This window comes from Nelumbo nucifera, chromosome 8 (assembly GCF_055504915.1).
Source record: "Nelumbo nucifera cultivar China Antique chromosome 8, China Antique-T2T, whole genome shotgun sequence".
NCBI lineage: Eukaryota > Viridiplantae > Streptophyta > Magnoliopsida > Proteales > Nelumbonaceae > Nelumbo > Nelumbo nucifera.
The window spans coordinates 10,596,997-10,617,113 of record NC_142656.1 but is presented as its reverse complement, the minus strand read 5'-3'; the positions used below and the strand labels follow the sequence as shown (position 1 = coordinate 10,617,113).

The following is a 20,117-nucleotide window of genomic DNA, read 5'->3' as shown; positions in this document are numbered from 1 at the left end:
AATCAAACGCAGATAGCGCCGAGCTTCACTAAACGCTAATAAAGTTTTTACTTCGCACTAGCTTTTGTTTAGGTAGCGGCTGCAGCTGTTTCCTTCTGCCCCTCTTCTCATATAAAAGAAACCACCCCAGATTCTACGTTGTTATTTTTTTATATATTATTATATTGGGCGTATTTATTTAATTAAATTAATGGAAACATTAAGAGAAAAAAAAGGATCACTAACTAAATTTTGTTGTCCAAACTTTCTTATACTCCAGATTTTCATTATATTTTTTTAAGTCACATATCTCTTTGTCGGCAGAGAATCAGAGATAAACACACATTCATCTGATCCGAATCAAATGAGTAGAGACTAGAGACAACATTTATGGGCCGGTTTATATTAGTGGGCCCATCAATTCCACTATTAATTAGGGAAATGAGGGTTTAGAGTAATTTATGGGCCGGTTTATATGGTTGTGGGTCAAGTTAACGGGCTACAGTATGATTTCTTCACAAGCACGATCGATCTTAGTGGGTCACTTACACTTTTTTTTTTTTTTTGTTCAAAAAATATTAGTGGGTCACTAATATTGGGCCCATCTAATGTAAACAAAAATTATAATCAGAACGGATCCAACTAAACCACGAAAATTAATGTTGGACAAATTTGCGTTGCTTTTGGTTGCATGGAGGAGACTGTTAGATGTGTAAAGGAAAATCAGAAGTCCAATCACAGAAGAAATCGAGACACTCAGTAACGTTTTCTCCGGATCAATTCGTCGCTTCTGGACTGCTTTTTTCGATGTTACATCCGTGGAAACTCCACCCCAAGTCTCAGTTCTCAAAAAGGAAGATCCAAGACAACTTTCGTCGTTTCTTTTCCTTCAACTATCTCTCCAAAACTGCAAGAAAATAACAGTTTAGAAGCAAGACAGCTTCTCCTCTGCTTCGCCTTTTCTGCAGCTTATCCCCTTCATCAATTTGAAATTGAAGGAGAAAATAAGAAGAACCCATCCAAAGTTTTACGAGAAAAAGACCAAAATAAGAGTACCATTAATTAATTGACACAGTTAATAACAGTTAGATCTGCCAGAGAGTGAGCAACAGAAACAAGAAGGAAAAGCTAGCTACTTTCTTGACTACACCTAACTGTAACTATAACATGATCCAGAAGAAACAGCAAATTTCTTCAATACAAGTTAGAGAATAAAGCTTCCCATATCTCTGAAAACACCTCCACGATCACTTTATGATGATGAAAGGAGTTCAACGATAGAAAGCACTGCAAAAGCTGCTCGAGATCCTTTGCGGCAAATATCTGCTTTTCTATGATCATCTCCACCATGGATGTCCTAAAATCACTGTAAGGATCGCTGGAACTCTTCACCACTGCAAAGCTCTCCTGTAATTTGCCCTTGGTGGAAAACGTGCAAAGACCCATATCAGAATTCCTGCTCACTACTTTTCTCCGTTGAGCTCCGGCGGCTCTCCGGCGAGAACTCCTCTTGTTCAGGCGATGAGACTCCGAGGAATCAGAAGAGAAGAACGTTTCCGTCTCGTCTTCTATTTCGTCGTCACTGCTGAACCACCCACCATTAGTTTCTGGAGAAGACGAGCTGAGATGGCAGCAACTCTCTTTCTTCTTGTTCTTTCTCTGGGTCTTCCTACTCTTCTTCGATCGTTTCTTTCTCTCCCTGGGTTGGAATTCCTCGAAGTTGTAAAACGAATTCAGAGGCGAAATGGGCGATGCAGGAGGACATGTTCTTCCCTCCATATCACCTGGCCTCACGAAACATGGACTACGTTCCGATATTTTCCCCCTCTGAAACACCTCCTTTGGTACGACACTGTCGTTTCCGTTCGTCTCTGTTGTTTCCGGCCATCTGGGCCTGCACATAGAAGGAAATATTCGAACCTTAGGAGACAAAGGTTCGAGCAGATGGAAGTCCCGGCTGTTCTCAGCGACGAAAACAGGCCTTTCGATGACATCCGATACGTTTCGAGGCTTACAAGACCCGAATGAAGAACGAAACATGCGAGAGATTCGCAGCTTAAACTTGGCCTCCATTAGAAAAAAGAGGGTGTGATGACTGATGGGTGGAAGGAAGGGGAGAAACAGAAAGAGTAGAAGAAAAGATGGCGAATGTTTGAATATAAATACAAAAAGGAATCCTTTTTTTAGCGAGAAAGAGAGAGAGAGAGAGAAAGATTTAAAAGAAAGTCTGATGGCTTGTTTCTATTTTCGTCTCTTTTCACTGTCTGAATACGAGAGGAGAGAGAAATTAAAATCTATACCTTTCAACGTAAATCAGTATTTCTTTACCTTTTCAGAAATACGTTTGGTTTGACAAACTGATTACCTCGATCCAAAGCGTTTGTTTTCTTCTTTTTTTTATGAAGAATATAAAAAATGAAGGTCAAACAGATGCCAAATCTGGGTACATTTTTCCTTGTTTAGTTATCCAGTAAATATCATCCACCGTAATAAGGTAGTACATATGGGGTTGGGGTGGGGGGACCAGGATCAAAAGTGACCTAGTATAGGATTTGTTTTTGCCAGCAAAAGAGAAGGAAAAAGGTGAAGCAGTACGATAAAATTTAAAATTCAAAAACTAAGAAAGGAGAGATTGATATTGATATCTCAAGGATGGGACACATCACAGATGATGAGATGATGATGGTTTGGTCTGATAGCCCCGGTTCTATGATACTTTTGGTAATAATCTTCTCAGCCATGCCATACATTGCCTGCATGCTCAGTCAACTCAAAACACACCAATTTGGAGCCCTATTTTAGAAATTAATAGAAAACCCACAGCCCACCATTAAACCTTCATCTACCTAAACCTACCCATCCAAGCCCATTTAATCTCTATTTATCTAATAGATATTACTATTGCACTGCTCGAGAGAGAGAGAGGGAACCCTATTCTCATAACCTTACTTTGTTTTCTCTTGGTAAGTACTTAGAGCCTTACTTAGATGCATTGAATCTATAGCTTAGGTTGAATGAGCATCAACCAATTCTTATAATATATAAAGTTTTGTAGTCTAAAATAAGTATGATAATAGTGGGGTTACTGTTTATTTAGATTAGGTTCCAATAAACAAATGGGTAATGAAAGATTGAGTACTGTGTGCAGATTCCCTTTGATCAAGCAGTTGATTGATGGACCATGGCACATTGCATCCAACAGACAAGACATTACTCTAGTGTTTCGACCATGTCTATTGACACCAGAACTGATTTTCTTTTCTCACCCCTCCCTGACCCCATTTGTTTGCCATGTGAATCCAATCCCTTCATCTGATGTTTTGATCTATAAATTAAATGAGAATGGCTGAAGGAGAAACCCCTTTGGTTTGTAGTTTGTACTAAGCATCAGATCATGTCACCAACCAAATTAGAAATTTAGAACAACCCAGTCATGTGATAAGCTTCTGGCATGAAAGAACAAGCAAAATGATGCTCTCTGTCTCATTTAATCAACTGAAATCCTTCAAAATAATTAAAAAGGCAACCAAATCCAAATGAGGATTATCTTGTTTATAATCCTCCCTCAATTATTTCATTCTAATTAGTTAGCACTACTAAAGGGGAACATTCCCATCTGCAGGATATCAGGTAGCAGGGAACCCAGTCAGGCAAATGGTTTAATTACTGATGGAGGCCTAGTGCTTGTGTGGGGCGTTCCAATTTGGGCGTCTCTGATAAAGACTAGGCCTTGTGGTGCAGTGTGGCTCACCTTCCTTTGCACTGTAAACACTCCCTCCTTCTGGACTTGTCTGAAAGGGATAGAACCAGAGCAAACTTGTTGAACATTGAAGATAGCAGAATCCAGCAATCAAATTGAGACCCTCCCATCTGTTTTAATTCTCATAACAATGCAGTGACTAGTCAATTCCTATGATTTTCTTTTTTACTTAAATAGCACAAAGAGGACCTAAAAACTTGGACCCTTAATCAAGTGGGTAGATCAAGCTTTTTATGCTGCACAGTACCTCTGTATCAAGAGTTCAGGGCACTAGTGTGTCCAATCTCCACCTCTAAGGGCCCTACCCACAATTAATCTAATAGATGGTGATGGTTCATCTTTATTGAATGATTATGGGTTAATGGGTATGATATATCTGATAACAAATTGAGACATATAAAAGGAACAGTATACACCCTAGTACTACAACTTAGAGACCATATTGCAATGTCCCTCTAAGCTCTTCTCTCTCCTTTTCTTTTAAAAGCCCACTACTGAGAAAGTGAGAAGTTATAATGGAAAACCAGGCATAATCCGGTACGAATAACATAACTTCTGAATCTTAAGATAGGCAAAAACTTAGGGCCAAGAGCTAGTGGACCCACAATAGTGTGACCTGCATGCTACATGGTCATTAACCCTGTTCTAATCAAATGGTCTTTATCTACCAAATCAAGTAGATTAATGATTCCTAAACTACTAACAATATAATAGATTAAGAGAGAGAGATTTTGAAATGAGGGAGGGAAGGACAAAAGCAATTTAATTACCACCTTTTTTCCATGCAACTTATTGGTACAGATTTCAAAGAAAAATGTCAATATGCTCATGTCTGGTTGGAAGATATAAAAGGATATGGACAAAAGAGAGGGGTTTTACTTCTCATTTCTGAAGTTTTGGGTCACCGAGAGGGATTGATTCTTAGGAGAAGCCGACCCAAGAGAGAAATGGCCTAAGCCCATAATAATATATTACTATGGCTGACTCTCTGTTTATGACTCCCAAAAGGGTATCTTAATCACACCGAAAAGCTTCCAACAACACACAAACACACAGGAGCGTGTATCTCGTCCCCTTTCCTCAAGCAACACCAAGAGCAAAACGACACTTGTGGTTGGTTTTGTTCAGCTTTTCAAACCTCTCCACTGAATTCCCAATTCTGGGACAAGAAGAACCCGTTAGTGGAGAAACATCTCCTGGCCTACTTTTGAATGTCTGATGCCAGGGCTGTGAAAAGGGGCGCTGAAAAAAAAAAAAAAAAAAAAACTAGCTAGAAATCTACATACAATTAAGCTCCAAACTTGGGCTGCGTCTCTCTTAGTACTTGTTTGGGGAATTAATAAAATATGGTCCATGCAAATCTATTGCTGTATCAACCACTAACACAAGACTGGTTTTATTTTTCTTTTTGGCATTTCTCTGATAGGTGGGGTTGCGATCAAACCCATGACATTAAGTCATTAATTGTTGTTTGACAATATGGAGCTAGTTCTGGTTGTTTGAGCCGGTGGTGGACCCCTTGAATGAAGATCACTTGAGACTTTTCATAGCAATAATGTATCCATCAAATGCTTTCTCCAAGAGCTAAAGTAATTGTTAGAGAAACCAATTCAGAGACCTTATCTTCTAACAGCTTAATAGTTTTTGAGATGATATGCTTTTAGTGTTCAATTCTCATCACCCCATTATAATTGAGTTCAGATATGTGCCACTCAAGGGGGGCGCCCCACAACATCCCACAGCACATTCTTGCCGTATATTGGAAATATCTCTCGATAATGATATCATTGGTTCTGATATTATCATCGGAAGATATTCCTAATACATGGCGGGGATGTACTGTGGGATGTGGGGCACAGATATAAACTCATTATAATTAATTAAATTTAAACACAATGTATAAATGGGCCTGTGCCTATAAATGCTTCCAAAGTCCAATAGGCTTTTGCATTCAGGAGCATGTTAAAGAATAAGCAAGCACAGGTCCATAAAAACCTATTTTAGGGTTAAGAGGAGGGGCAGAGCCAAGTATATGGTGGGGGGGCCCAAACTTTTTGTTAAAATCATCACTTACATAACTAGTAAGTGGAGGCGTAGTAAAGTGGGTTCTCCGTGAACTTGAACTGAAATGTTAAGGATCACTCTATAATGCTCCTAATTCACAAAATTAAATAATAATAATAATAATAATAATGTTTATTCTTTCTTTAAAATAGTTCGTAATAGATTCAAACCTTCCCACCCCATTTCTCTTGAAATCGTACCTCTTTTACTTGTTATTTCAATTTTCTTATTTAACTTGACCCCAAAAGAAAATTCCTGTCTCCGCCAGTGGTTGAGAGTAATATTGACTAATGTAATATTCATCCTTTACCATATGTGAATAAGTATAAACTATAAAGTATGAGAGCACTAGTTGATACACAGGTGAGAGAATTCCAAAATTGTAAACAATTTACTACTATTGGGCCAAGGGGAAAACAGCCTTTTTACTGAAGTGAAATGGTTAACATGAATCTATCTGCACATTGGGCCGGAACAATCTTCCAAGGTAGCTGCAGCCTTGCAGTGGACGGTCCAACCGAGATGGTCCACCAACTCTGTCATGAACCCAAAAGACAGGCCTTATGTTAATACTTAATTGGGCCGAGGGAGAACAGTTTGACATTTCAAAGGCTATGCCAATGCCATACAAGAAATGAAATGATGTGGGATTGACAAAAAAAACAACAATTGTATTACCACAATTGGTCAATCCCGAGGGTGAGGGTACCCTATAAAATGAAACTCTACTCTAAACGGTCTGATCACCCTTCATCCGTATTATCCGTACGTGCACATAATTTGGAATATACAGAAGAAAAATTTAGGGATTTTTACTGTGATGTGTTGTTATATGTAAACCAAGGGATGTTGACGTAGTTTTCCATCACAAATTTACGGTACAGTACAACTTCACATCTACAGAGAAAGAGAAAAGAGAGAGATGAGAGCATCATAGACCATATTTGTTTACTTTTCTTTGTATACAGATGTAAGTAGCGTAGACTTGGATCCCTAATATAAGACATTTCAGATGTGAAGATGTATGGTGTAAGATGGATTAATTTGTAATTTATAGTGCAGTTCACCCTGGGTGGAGCTAAAGTTTCTGTGGACTGAATTCTGCTCGTGGATTGATGTCAAATTCACATGCAGGATGTGGTTTATAAGGGCTACTAGCAGATTAGGAGTGAGCTGCAATTTAAAATGGACTGCAGTCTACTTATTCCTAAATTTTTATATAATTAAGCATTTTGAATTGCAGAAATGTTTTAGAAATAATTACATGGTTAACAGGAAAAAAATTTCTGAGATTGTTGACCTGTAGTGTAGTGAACCTCTTGAGAGGAATAAGCTTGTCAGTGGGTGTCTCAGTCCTCTACGAGAAAGGACACATAATGCCTATGATGGTGGTTGAAGATGAGGCACTTCATGGTGAGTCTGGATCTGCTCCTCATACAGTGTGCCTCACATGTAACTCATAGCATGTCTTGGCCGTATATCGAGAACATCTCTATTATTTGCATTTATTATTTATAAGAAAATATTTCTAATATAGGGTGGGACGTGACTGTAAAGCTGATATAAGACGCGCTTTGTGAGGAGCAAATCCCAATTCCTTTATGACTAACTTGAGTGAGAAGGGTCCCTCTAGTTATAATACTTACTTTATTTATTTTTTTCCCTCCTCCAATTCTGGGAGATATAGCATGTGGCAGTAAACAGCAGGGAGAAGAGAAGACATGCAATGACAATATTGTCATTTGGGGTTCAAGAATCAAAATATGAAGGGAGCAAGATTCCTTGAGGTTGAGGGAGGTTGCTACAGATTTTGGTTGGTGCAACCTCAGGCCCTCCAGTAAACTTGGGTCAAGCCTTGTTCATTTATGCACTGGGTTTTGTCTACCAAAAATTTCAATTCTAGTCTTAGCTATATGGCCTCGAGGAGAAGAAGAAAGGAAGGAAGAAAACAACTTCAGTCCCAACTCCCAAGTACAGACATGAGGTACATTTGCAAAAAGTCTAAACAAGTCAGTGGTACAGATTTTGAAGTGGATTATAATTATATATAGGTGAAAAGGTGGGGAACTTGGGATCTCATTGACACTGTAAGTCTGTAACCCCATCGATCTAATGGTGAACCAGAGTAGTACAAAGGGTGCGCCTTGGATTCCAGGAACTAATTATAAGAGTATAATCCAGGTCATGGTTAGGTCCACAGCCTGGGGCGAGATGAATGTCGCTACTTCAGCAACCAATAGTGGATTACGTTGATGTGTACCATTTCACAGTTTAATTCCATGTGCTTTGATATATAAGTAAACCAATTGAGCCCTTATTGTTTCTATTTCATAACTATATCTCTCGATTTTCTAAATAAACAAAACAGCTACGTCAGGCCCAAAGGCCAGATGTAAATTTTCACATGCTAGTACTAATGCCGGGTGGCCTGGGAAAGAAGAGGGCCCCCTTAAAACAAAACAGACTCAAGTTCAAAGGTCAGTCCTTCACAGAAGCTTTTACAGGCGCCCCTGGAATCATGGCTCAGTGGGCAGCAGCCCAGCTGGTGCATCAAATCAACAAGGTTGCAAGAGGCTGTTCGAACAGTGTGAGCATGGGTTTGTATTGAACTTCAGCTGAAAAGTCTCAGCCTAAATGAATTTGGGTATTTCCTTCCTTTTCTTTTCTTTTTTAATTCTAAATTTTAAAATTTTATTAACCATTATCAAAGAGATAATACAAAGTTACAGAAAAAGACGTAGCCCACCTTACCTCAAAACTCAAGCTTACAAAGCTCTCTCTCAAGTCTCACCGACTCAAACCCTCCCAAAGCAACCAAAACCCAAGCTTACAGGGATCTTCCCTTCCATGTCCTCCACACAAATTTCAGCCTGAAAAGCCCTGACACGTTTCCTTGTTCTTTTCCATTTTCCATGTCCACAGACACAAACTTGGCCTTTTCACTATGACAATCTCCAAATAGTAAACAGGTCAAACTTTGGAGCAGTTGACATAATCACCATGCTCAGTTTCTGGTTCTGACAATTACCCCATCAAAGAATGGGCTTGGGCTGCCTTCAACAACTCCAAGCTGAGACTTGAACAAGATAGTGGGCCCTCCTTGGGCTTGATTTTTTTTTCAGAAAATGGTGCATGTGGTGGACCAGGTAGGTGACCAATAATGAAGAAGTGCTCCAAATTTGAAGTTTCAATTTGCTACAGTTTTCTTATGGGCCAACCACTCTCACAAATAGGAAATCTAGCAGTTCCAAGGTTGGACTTTTCTATGAATAGGGCCCAGTAGAAAATCATACAAGCAGAAAGAACTGAACAGAAGAAGCATCAGGCATCTTCTTGAGCTGAGATGGTAAACGAAAAGGCTTCACGTGTTGGCCCTATAACCCTCCACTTCTCTAGGAAGTTTTTAGCCCAATAGCCCATAAGGGGCAACCTGCTTAGTTCTGAGTTTCTGACACTACTCATATTTGAAGTGTTGCAATGACAGAGGCTGTCTCCTACTCCCAGTCCCTCAGTTTGGCAGGTGGAGGCCAAACCGCGTTTACGGATGTTCTGGGCCTTGCCCGGCCCATTTTGATCCAGATCTCAAGGCCCGGTCAAATGCATGTACTCAAAGTATACTATTGCGTTTTTTTTTTTTGAATTTAAAGATAGAGTAGGGTTATAGCATTAAAGTCTGATTCTCCATCCAACAAAATACGTTCCAACATGATCCGGTACCGCACATATGATGGATCTCGATTTCATGGTGTGTGGGATCATGTTGGAACGTATTGTGTTGGCAGGAGATTCCAATTCCCAACTTGAACTTTATTACAGCAGCTTGATAAGCGGGAGAAAAAGGAAATGTTGTAGCACTTTGGTCTGTACTCTAGTAAACATTTTATGTAATCATTTGGTTTAAATACTTCCCCCCCACAAGGCCATAACATTATGTTTTCCTAAAACAGTTTTTTTTTTTCCTGTTTGTTTTTTGTACTTCTCTCCAAGTATCATTGCTGCTAACAGCTTTGATTTATTGATTTTCAGAACAAACCAGAGAGAGAGAGAGGGAATCCATTTTGGGTTTGGCTTCCACTTAAAGCTTCTGCACATTAAGGGGAAAACTAAAAAGCAGAGAAATTTTGTTTTTGTTGCATGCACCGTACACCACAAATCTGGAATGTAATGTGTAGAAACACCTTTCCAGATATGTGGTGCACTGTGCATTTGTAAAGCATACAATGCAATAAATTTGTCTGTTTGGCATGCAACAAAAGTAAAAAAGCATTTATTTTGGTCGGGCCAGGCCTGGTGCAACCTTCTTAGAGGATAGAACTATAGAAGAAGTGTGTATTAACTAACTATTAACGTATTTGATCCGTTCTTGACCCAATGAACGAGTGAACACGCCGGTGCTCACTGTGGGCCCCATCTGTACTGAACACTGGCGTGTTCAACTGTGATAGATAACTCAACCTGGTGTGTATGAATTATGATGTTGTTTCCAGCTCATCCGGATTCTTCTCTGAGATGGTAAGAAAAGTCATAGTCTCATAGATCGATACAACCTCACTAACCACCCGGGGTTCACTGATAACCTCATTGGAAATATCTCAGATCAGAGGAGAACACCCACGTGATGGGCCCAAGCCCAGTCAGAATCCTCGAGAAACTTGGAGGCCCGAGGCCCCGAGCCTAGACCAGCCAAATGAGCCCAATAGCAAGAGAGGCCGCCTTCCAAACTGGTCCAAGAAGCAAGGCCCATTATGATGGTAACGCCAATCTTTGTTTTCTTCAGATTTCTGCAATCAATTTGTTTCCCTCTAAGTGCAAGACACCCTAAAACTATGACCCATTTACAGAAATTAAAGAAGAATGAAAATAGGTAACTCATGAGAGCTGGGTGGGTGGGGCCGTGGGGGTTGTAATTTGTAAAGGTGTTTGTTTGGCTCCTGAGCTCAAACTGTGCAAATTTGTAGGTTTACTGATCTGAAATAACGCAGAGGAGAAAACGATGAGTTTGAAGCCAAATAGCATTTGTAATTTGTAAATGAGTGGACTGGACGTCTTTATCCAAGACAAATTTCCACTTTATAAATGACCACCTGTATAACACAGAAGCAGTAGGTGTAGGATTCTATGAGGCAATGAGGTTTAACTGCAAAAATCATGGCCATAATTAATGGGGCCTACCGGCCTAAATATATGTTTTGCCATTTCATCATCTTTCTTTCCATTTGGCAATTTAAGCCACATCATCCCAATATCGTCTGGTTCCCCTGAAGGATCAGGATCGGGATACCTATATATACTTTTCCCGGTTCCTGAGTCTACATTGAAGATGCTTTTTCTTTTTCTCTAAGAAGATATCTTTAAAACAACAACAACGAACAGAGTGAAAGACACCACCACTAGAAGATGAAACATGACAAGACTCAACATTCATTTACTCCAACAGTGGAGTGATTTCCTCGAAGCAAAAATCTTGTTAATTTAACATACAATTAAGGGGGTTCCTTTTTTTGGATTTTGAGAGGGGGAAAAGTTAGTCAATGGGATTTTGGTTCCCATTGATCAAGAAACCCATGTTCATTTTTCAGATTTATGTGGGGACCAGTGAAAGTTTATTTTCCTGGGTATCATCCATCTTCTAGGTGCGTAAATTAACTTTCCCATCTAGGGGAAAGTTTCCAATACTTGGATGGGACAAAAATGCCCCTTTTAATAATGGAATTTTTATGACTAAGATGGTCATTTCCTTATTTATATGGGAAATAAAAAAACATGGGTAAATGCACTTACCTGGATAAGTCTTTCCTGGTAAACACTTACCTAGATAAGTGCATTTACCCGAATAAGTGACTTACCGAAAAACAAACAGGGAATAAGAGATATTTCGAATGTATGGTTGGACTTCATATCCCTGCACATCATTCCTCCCAGATGCATAAGGGTCAGGTAGGGATATATGGTGAGCACATTGAGTAAGCACTTCTGCACTTGGAAAATTTTTATAACACTTGTTCCTTAAGGTTGTGTTTGGATTGAAGGAAAAAGTAGGGAAACCTTTACAAAACTTGTATAAGTTTCCCTTCCTTTTCCTTCAAACCAAACATAGCCTAAAATACCCCTAGCCTGCCTTTGAAAACAACTTTTGATACAGTTGTCAAAAAATTACAAAGACCCCCCATTGATCATTCTCAATGGTGATCTTCCTCTGTGAATTTTGAAAACCTGACCGTATGTTTCCAAAAAAATATGTGGAATTCCAACAACTGTATACAAGAAATGACCTGTATCGTATGCTCATGAAGTGTCTACAAAAAAATTAAGCACTTAACCACTGTCAACAAAAAATTTCAACAACCTGACCCTATGTGCTTCTATGTCGGATTGGGTGATATTCCAGCCTGTATCGTATGTTCATGAAAATAAACAAAAAAGGGTCCAATTGACCCATAAGTTCTTCCACCATTTCATCATTCCAGCCCAATGAATATCAATGGCTACACCCTTGTCCAAATTTTGATGAACTCTATAGGATGCTTTCTGCACCATTGGAGAAAAACTAATGTTAGGGAATGATTATGTTTTCAGATAACTCACCATATAAATCCAACAAACATGATATACTAACAAATCAGTACATCACACCTAAGGAAGATACTAAACTATAAAACAAATCAGAATATGATTTACTGGCACATTAAACTTGATTATCAAAGGAACTGAATGACAAGCGGTTTGAATAACCTCCCTACTTAAGAAACTTCAAAAGATCAGCCATAGAACTGCTTTTGTATTACTTTGTTCATCAGTAAATTTATCAGTTGATTATCAAACCATTATATGTTTGCTTGGGCTTTAGAGGGTGCAAAAATGTATAATTTCAATGAGTTAGATACTGTTCAATACCCCTCAATCTGGACATCTCATGACTCAACTGATGCCCATGTCCATAACAGGTCTACTGCTATACATTGGGCTTGAGTGTTGAGGTTTGAGTACCAAGGACTTTTGCAGTGATTGTAAAGCCATGCTTAAGACAGTCAACATTCAATTGATGTTGGACTTGGTTCATGTTTATGGTCTCAGTTATAGGTTGGCCTGGTACAGTAATCAAATGTATAGATTATTTGAATGAACCATACTATTGAACATAGAATAATGGAATATTGGTTTTGTATCTCAATTTCATATGCACCTAAGACATTAAACAATAATCAAATCTAATTTTTAAGATAATAATTCATTTCAATTTAGATGGTTCCTGCCACTTGATATTCAACATGAAATGTATTTTTCTTTTCATTTCAATTCGGATGAAAGATTCACTACCATGGATGGGAATGATGTATCTGCTGACCATGTGATTGCAGAACTGATTGAGATGGGATTTGACTTTTGTAAAGTTAGAGAATCAAATGCTTGGGCTTTATTTTATTTATTAACTCAAATGCGAATCTGAACAAGTACAAGGAATAAAAGGAGCTGGGAGAGGTTTTGGAGTAACACAAATGCTAGTTGTTATAAACAACAGCGTGGTACAAAGACATAAACGGGTATACAAGAGGAACATAGAAGGGAGGAGAAAAATGCTCACAGATTGAGGTGGGGCTTCAACACTTGTATATTTTAATGACACTGCATATAATGACAATGATACAATAGCTCAGACAAACATAATAATTTGGGAAGGGGATTGGACTTCTTTTCACCATTGCCTTGATTTATATTTTCAGCTTTTCAATCATATTTACATAAAGCTCTGAATCCTTCCTGCTGTAGTATGACTGTAGGTTCTTTAGTCGTTGCTGCTGCTGTACCACCTCCCTGCTCATATGCACATAGGAATACTTTGAAATTACCAAGAAGCACTTCATGCATGAATATGAAAAAAAATAATAATAATGAATACAAACCCATTGCTAGGATCAATTTCAAGTGCCTTCTTCAAGTCCAATTCTGCTAGGTCCAGGTCAAGTGTCTCCATATATGCTTGTGCTCTCCGGAAAAGAGCTTTAACATTGTTTGGTTCTAGCTTTAATACCTGTATTGGAGAGGAGAATCATAAAGATAACACTCAAAATAAATTCATAAGCTGAACGTGTCAACTTTGGTCAAGCCTCATCTGTTGAGTTGCCTTGATGATATTAATTAAACATATTGAAAGGTGACATTAATTAGGACAATGGCAATGTTCTAGCATTTGAAATTCCCTTGATGTTGAAACAGAAGGCAGTAAAATCACAAGTTCACCTTTGAGCAAAGGTTAGCAGCTTCTCTATACTCCTTTAACTTGAGTTTGCAAGCTGCATTATTCAGATGGCAAGAGACTTTGAAAAACTTTCCTGTTTTCTTCTGCTCATCAGTGAAAGTGCTATCAAACTCCACATATTTTGCTGCCTGATCAAAGAAATTGTGAGTAGAAATGTCAGCACCTTTATCTTACCAGATAGGTCGTGTATGAGTCATCATAGTATGGTCCACTATATAGATAAGTGGTGACATAACCAACATCTTATTCAGTTGGCTTTATGTGAACAACATAAAAGAATGGAAAATTTTGAAGCGCAGAAGATTTTGTGTGTGTGTGTGTGTGTGAAAGATAGAGAGAGAGAGAGAGAGAGAGAGATTGGTTAAGAGGGTCTCAAGTGTGAACAGAAGAACAAGCTTACCATGTCATATCTCAATGAAGCTCGCTGGTACTTTCCTTGCTTGAAATAAGCATTTCCTTCTTCTTTCCTTTTGGCTGCATACACAAGCTTTTCTTCTGGCTCCATGTCCCATGACTCAGTTACCTGGATATATACAATGCAAGTTGATGCAATTAAAGGAAATGTTTGAAAAAAAAGGAAAGTTTAGTTATAACTACCATCATACTTGAATTTTTCTAGTACACTGGGCAGATGCTAAGTTTATTTTAGCTACCATAAATTTCTGATTTTCTAGTAAACAGCTTAGCTGCTAAGTTTGGTATGGTCCCTACTAGCCGACCTGATCAACCAATTCATTGTCTCATTTATGGTGTTCACTCATAGCTCACTTGGGACTGCCAGAACCCAAAAACCATGAGGATTTCCTGGAAACAAATATCTTAAAGGTTGAAATTAACTCCCACCTTTGTAAATCCAACAACCTCAACTTCATAGTACAAAGTTGACTTTGCAGGTACAACAGCCAAATCTGTCTTTGTTTGATTATTCCCAAAACCATACTCGTGATCAATAATGATAAGTGCAACCTCTCCTCGTTTCATGGTGGCAACTGCCAAGTCTAAACCTTCAATGACTTGTTCTGCACAAACATGTTTACTTCTTAAGTATAGGAACCGCATTTCAACCATTAACACTTCTATTCAGGATTCTTACCTTCATCAACTTTAAATTCAAACGGGTCTTCTCCATCATATCCCTTCTTGTCAAAAATTGTGCCATTGGAAAGTTTAGCAATATATCTAACTGCATCCCATGCATATGCTCTCATTATTAGCATTTAAGAACATAATCCATACACAGGGATTGTATGACAGATTGAAGCACTTACTCTGAGCAGTTGTTCCACTGTTTGGTTTCTCAAAGCCCATCCCTGTGCTGGTGATTTTCTTAACAACTAGCATATCATCAGTGACATATTCAAGAAGTTTGTAAGCGACCAATTCCAAGGAGATATTAACAATCGCTTTTTTCGGGACCGCAGGAAAACCATCCTGTGCAGGTCTCCCAGTCTCTCCAAATGCATCTGCAGGCAAGATCAGACCAGATAGACGTGGGTGAGATATATAAATATTTCAAGTGAATCGTGTTACCAATGGTCTACAATAGAATTCAGGCAATGGCATCATTGCTAGAAACAATGAATGCATGGAAATTGTTGACAGGAATCTCAACTAACTTGATGCAGTTAGATCAAGTTAAAATTAGGTCCAATTTCAAGCCTATTTATTTAGTAGATCTTTGTGCAAAGTCTTGCAAAAGTTAAAACTGTTACTTTTTCTGTTTTTCATAAACAAATAAAGAAAACTATTTGAATCGACATGTGGAATCAAGAAATTTTGACAAAACAATAATAATATAATTAAAACTTTTGATATAGAATGCTCCTTCTCTACATCTCTGGCTCTCTGAAAAGAAGATCCACCAGTATTTATTCTACCATCATTTGATAAATAGAAGATCAAACCAAAAATCTTTACATACATTTGGGTTCCACCCTTAAGATTGCTTGTTCTCCTTTCCTCATGGTTACGACAGTCTTTGCAATGGCAGAACATAGGTGACCTGACAGTACATCAAAGGGCTAATGAGGTTAGAGTAGAAGTTTTCTACAAGATCTGACTATGCATTTGCCTGTAAAACAAACTGAAGTTACCATCAGACACCAGAAACTCGACCCCATCTTCTGGTGATTTTGCCACAAGGGTACCATCCTCAAGTTTCAGCTCATATTTCACTGCAGAACAGTACGTAAGGACTTATTTTAGGAATCAAACTGAAAATTTGAGTAATCTAAGTATTATATGTTCTTTACTTCAAGTGTACCTGTTACTTCATCTTTCTTCTCTGCTCGCTCCAACACCCCACTTTTGTATAAAATTTTTTTCATAATTCCCCCATCCCCACAGACATCTACAACTTTGAACCAAGATAACAATTCAACCTGAAATTGTAGAGTTGCCTCAAGAGGGATATCAGGGAAGAGATCCTGAATTCCTTGGGTTAATGTGGGTGGAACAGTGAAGATGGAGGTTTCTCCCTTCCTCATGGTGATAAGGCCCTCCGTGCACCCTTTTAGTATGAGGTCTGCATAAACAAATGGTTGTTGCAAGGATAATTCATTAAATTGTTAGATGTTTACTGATGATTAACATACCAAGACCAAACACACAGTACAATTCCTGATCAATTTTGCCAGGGTGTCTGTCTGTGCTACATTTACAACCCCGCCAAGACTTCTAATTCTAAGTCGAAAGTATGAATCACATACACCACCCGAGCATATGAAAGCAAAGTTCCTAACAATCTTTCGCATAGAAAGAGGGGAAAATGGAAATAAAACAGAGGATTGAATAGTCATTTGTACCCTTTCCAACCACGACAACCAACGGCTCCCCCTTGTCTGTACTGGAGGCAAATTGTGACCCGCCAAGCACAGAAGCTGTGTAATTCACTGTATTGCAAAGTTCAAGCTTACCCATTAATCAATTACCAAAAAGGAGGGTATAAAATATACATTTACAGACTATCTGAGATCTTTAAAAAAGAACTACGAAGAGAATTAAGCATCTCAGTGGGTAGGAAAAAGAACGAATGTGACATCAATAATCACTCAAAACCCAAAAGAAGAATAAAGAGAACAAGAGATACTACAATCAATAACAGTTCCTAGTTTTAAATCACATTCAAGAAAAAAAAAACATAAATATAATTAAAACCAGGATCAGGCTCAGGCTCATAGAATGGAAAAAACAAACAGTTAAAAAGAAAATTGAAATGATAATCATGTAAAGAAGCAAACAGGGAGGACTAGACTAATGGTAAATGATAATTCAGTTGCAAAAGTAAAGCAAAAGAAGAGCAAGAAGAAATGGGTACCAGTGATCTCGTCTCCTATTTCTGGAACCTCCCATCCTGCTCCAACTCTGACAAGTTTCTTCTTCAATCCATCCTTGGTGAGGACGCCTTCATCTTCAGCCTTCTCAGGGTAGTAAGGCCTGAACTCCTCTTCTTGCTCGGACTTGGGTGGAACGGTAGCTTCATCTATGTCGTCCATCGTTCAAGCGTCTCTGAGTGGAATTCTTTCTGGTTCACAAGTTCAAATGGTGGTAGCAGTTGGCGCTTTCATGGGGCTTAAAATAGAAGGAAAGAGACGCCAGACCACGAGATACACGACACAGAACTACTACTACTAACCAGATTAACCAGAGGTCCAGAGCTCTGTCCTCCATCATTCAATAGCATTTACATCAGTTGATCAGTTCAGTTCCTCGGGAAATCGTCGAAACGAGACGCACGTGGGAGACTGTCTATCATACGAGGCGACAATCTATGATGAATCATGCTCCTCTCCTCTCCAACCATTCGATTTCCTAGATGAATGGGCCTCAGGCCATCGGATGATCCTTTTTTGTATGAGCCTTATAGCAATTGAATAAAGAATGTGACATTTTTTTTTTAGTTGGATAATGTCACGATGCTGTGTTGTTGTCGTTCTGTCAATCGTTGGATTGAAATTTTTAGAAATGATATTATATGTACCTTTTACCTTGCATGATCGACTTGATGGTAGGCGATCTTAAACTTCCTGGGGTTGACTTTACAAAACACGACATGATCACATCAAACAGCTCTCCGTTGGCCACCAGGAAAGAATATAACGGGCTGTAGAAACCAAACTAGCCACGTGTTATGTTTAGATGATCTAGACTCACCAATGAAGAAGCATCCTATACAACTGAGGCCGTATGGTATCGGCTGAATTGGCTAAAATAAGGGTGCATTTGGTTTCTAGGAATAGGAGAATGGAATCGAAATTGGAATGAGATTCCCATTCCCGGTGGTGAAATGGCATGTAAATGCAATTTGACATAAAACTCCATCATCGGTTTGCCTTTGCATGTGTTGGTTTTTAGTATAAATACGAACTGGTGTAAAACTCTACTCTCGGTCCGTATTTTCACATGTTTGTTTTCAGTGCATCTTTCCATCGATTATCACATAAAAAAAGCTCCTGTAGTCTACTAAAATTTTAAACCCATCAATTGAGTTTTACATAGATAAATTTTCCAGCAAAAACAAATGCAGACTCATTAAAGGGAATGAGAATCTTATTCTAACTAATCTAAAAAAATGGTTTAAAACTCCAAAACCTATCTCTTTTTACCCAATGTCAATCCTCCCTAGGAGTTGTACATGTCTTATGGAATCTTATTTCAATTTCCATCCAAATCAAACAAATAGAGGAATAGGCAATTCTAATTCTAGGGGATTTCAATTTTAATTTTGGGAAATGAAATCCGACTTTTTTAGTGGAAAGACCAAATTCCATTCATCAATCTCAGAATAAACCAAAGTCCTTCAAAAATTATGTGTATTAGATTATGATTGTGAATTACATCTCATAATGAATCAAAAGTCCTTAAAAAATGATGTGGATTAGATTATGAGCGTGACAAGACATATCTCACCAATTTGTATTGATCAAGAACAAATGTGTCAATAAGAAATGGCAATGATATCAAACGCAACCTTTGTCATTGAGGTATTATGCTTAGTAGCATATTGAGAAAGCAGGTGGGCTGCTTGATTACAAAACCAAGACGCATAACTAAGTTCTGAGGAGACATGAACCAGCAATCTCCTACGATCAAGATAACTAACAATCCGTTTGGTTCGCACAACTTGGATGAGAAAATAGGAACATTTGGCGAATATTCTTATTTTTTCATGCTTGTTTTGGGAGAGATGTTGCGATGCGATGAGAATAGCATTCTCAAAATATGGGATGTGGGGTCTCACCAAATAGGTACAACCCCACTGAGAAACAAAAGTTGTGCGATGACAGTGAGAAAATTTTATCAAGGGGTGGACCGTTCTCATCTCCCACTTCTACAACGGTCCGAACTCCGACCACCTGTATCCTTCATCTCCGATGAAGGTAATGTTTCCAGCGGTTATTGTCTTCGTCTTCTCCGGTGAAGACACCATGAACAGCAAGGACAAGTTATTATCTTCATTTCCGGCAGTTATTGTCTTCAGATCTCAGACAACAAGGACATGCTATTGTCTTCGTCTTCTTCGGCGAAGGTAACGTTTCCGAAGGTTTCATGCAATGGTTGTTTATCTGCAAAGTATTAAATAGCATGGTCAGCCCTCAACTCATTGAATCGCCCATCCAACCATGGTCGGTTGGACTAGTTTTTCCTCGCCGATGAGTTGAAACACGACACATGTGTTCTAGATCTACTACTATTGTCCTCTGGTTTAACTTCGGCACTCTAAATCTAGCCAGAGACATGTGTTTGTTCCAAACCTAGAGTTTTTCCCATGGATTTGTTCCAGTTCTGTAGTATTTCTTCATCCCTTCGTCTCATCAACCAAACACTAGAAGCATATTCTGTAGGATAGTCGGTCTCAACAAACAAACACATGGACCAAAAAATGAGAAAATAAATTCTTCCTTTCTCATCTCATCCCACTATTTCTTAGGAACCAAACAGACCATAAATGAATTTTCCATGAAAGCTAAGGTTAGATGAGAGCAACTCGAAGACAGCCTTAGCATTACTTCTGGACAAATAGGGTAAATTGATTATTTTAGTTCATTCTTTATGTTG

The 20,117-nt window shown here is 38.6% G+C and overlaps 2 protein-coding genes across 4 annotated transcripts; both read right to left on the bottom strand.

The window, feature by feature from the left end:
- Positions 1 to 654: 654 nt before the first annotated feature.
- On the bottom strand, positions 655 to 2,159 carry LOC104592207 (uncharacterized). Its single transcript, XM_010251435.3, has one exon. The coding sequence runs from the start codon at positions 2,050 to 2,052 to the stop codon at positions 1,174 to 1,176; it is 879 nt and encodes a 292-aa protein (XP_010249737.1). The 5' UTR covers positions 2,053 to 2,159; the 3' UTR covers positions 655 to 1,173.
- A 9,868-nt stretch (positions 2,160 to 12,027) lies between these two features.
- LOC104592205 (peptidyl-prolyl cis-trans isomerase FKBP65-like) lies at positions 12,028 to 17,749 on the bottom strand. Of its 3 annotated transcripts, none has more exons than XM_010251433.3 (13): positions 17,377 to 17,749; positions 16,865 to 16,951; positions 16,324 to 16,584; positions 16,154 to 16,234; positions 15,982 to 16,062; positions 15,329 to 15,523; positions 15,154 to 15,243; positions 14,904 to 15,079; positions 14,461 to 14,583; positions 14,042 to 14,188; positions 13,705 to 13,832; positions 13,501 to 13,615; positions 12,028 to 12,331 (listed from the first exon to the last, which is right to left on the bottom strand). In XM_010251433.3, the coding sequence occupies exons 1-12, from the start codon at positions 17,552 to 17,554 to the stop codon at positions 13,513 to 13,515; spliced, it is 1,650 nt and encodes a 549-aa protein (XP_010249735.1). In that variant the 5' UTR covers positions 17,555 to 17,749; the 3' UTR covers positions 12,028 to 12,331; positions 13,501 to 13,512. The 3 variants fall into 3 exon arrangements, with proteins under 3 accessions (XP_010249735.1, XP_010249736.1, XP_010249734.1); XM_010251434.3 differs by having other exon boundaries at positions 13,507 to 13,615; XM_010251432.3 differs by lacking the exon at positions 12,028 to 12,331 and having other exon boundaries at positions 13,195 to 13,615.
- Positions 17,750 to 20,117: the final 2,368 nt, after the last annotated feature.

Coding starts and splice junctions, on each gene's coding strand:
- LOC104592207 (XM_010251435.3), bottom strand. CDS start 2,052: ATGGAGGCCAAGTTTAAGCTGCGAATCTCTCGCATGTTTCGTTCTTCA.
- LOC104592205 (XM_010251433.3), bottom strand. CDS start 17,554: ATGGACGACATAGATGAAGCTACCGTTCCACCCAAGTCCGAGCAAGAA. Junction 16,585..16,864: donor GGTTGTCGTGGTTGGAAAGG/GTACAAATGACT, acceptor TTGTTTATGCAG/ACCTCATACTAAAAGGGTGC. Junction 16,063..16,153: donor CGAGTTTCTGGTGTCTGATG/GTAACTTCAGTT, acceptor ATGTACTGTCAG/GTCACCTATGTTCTGCCATT.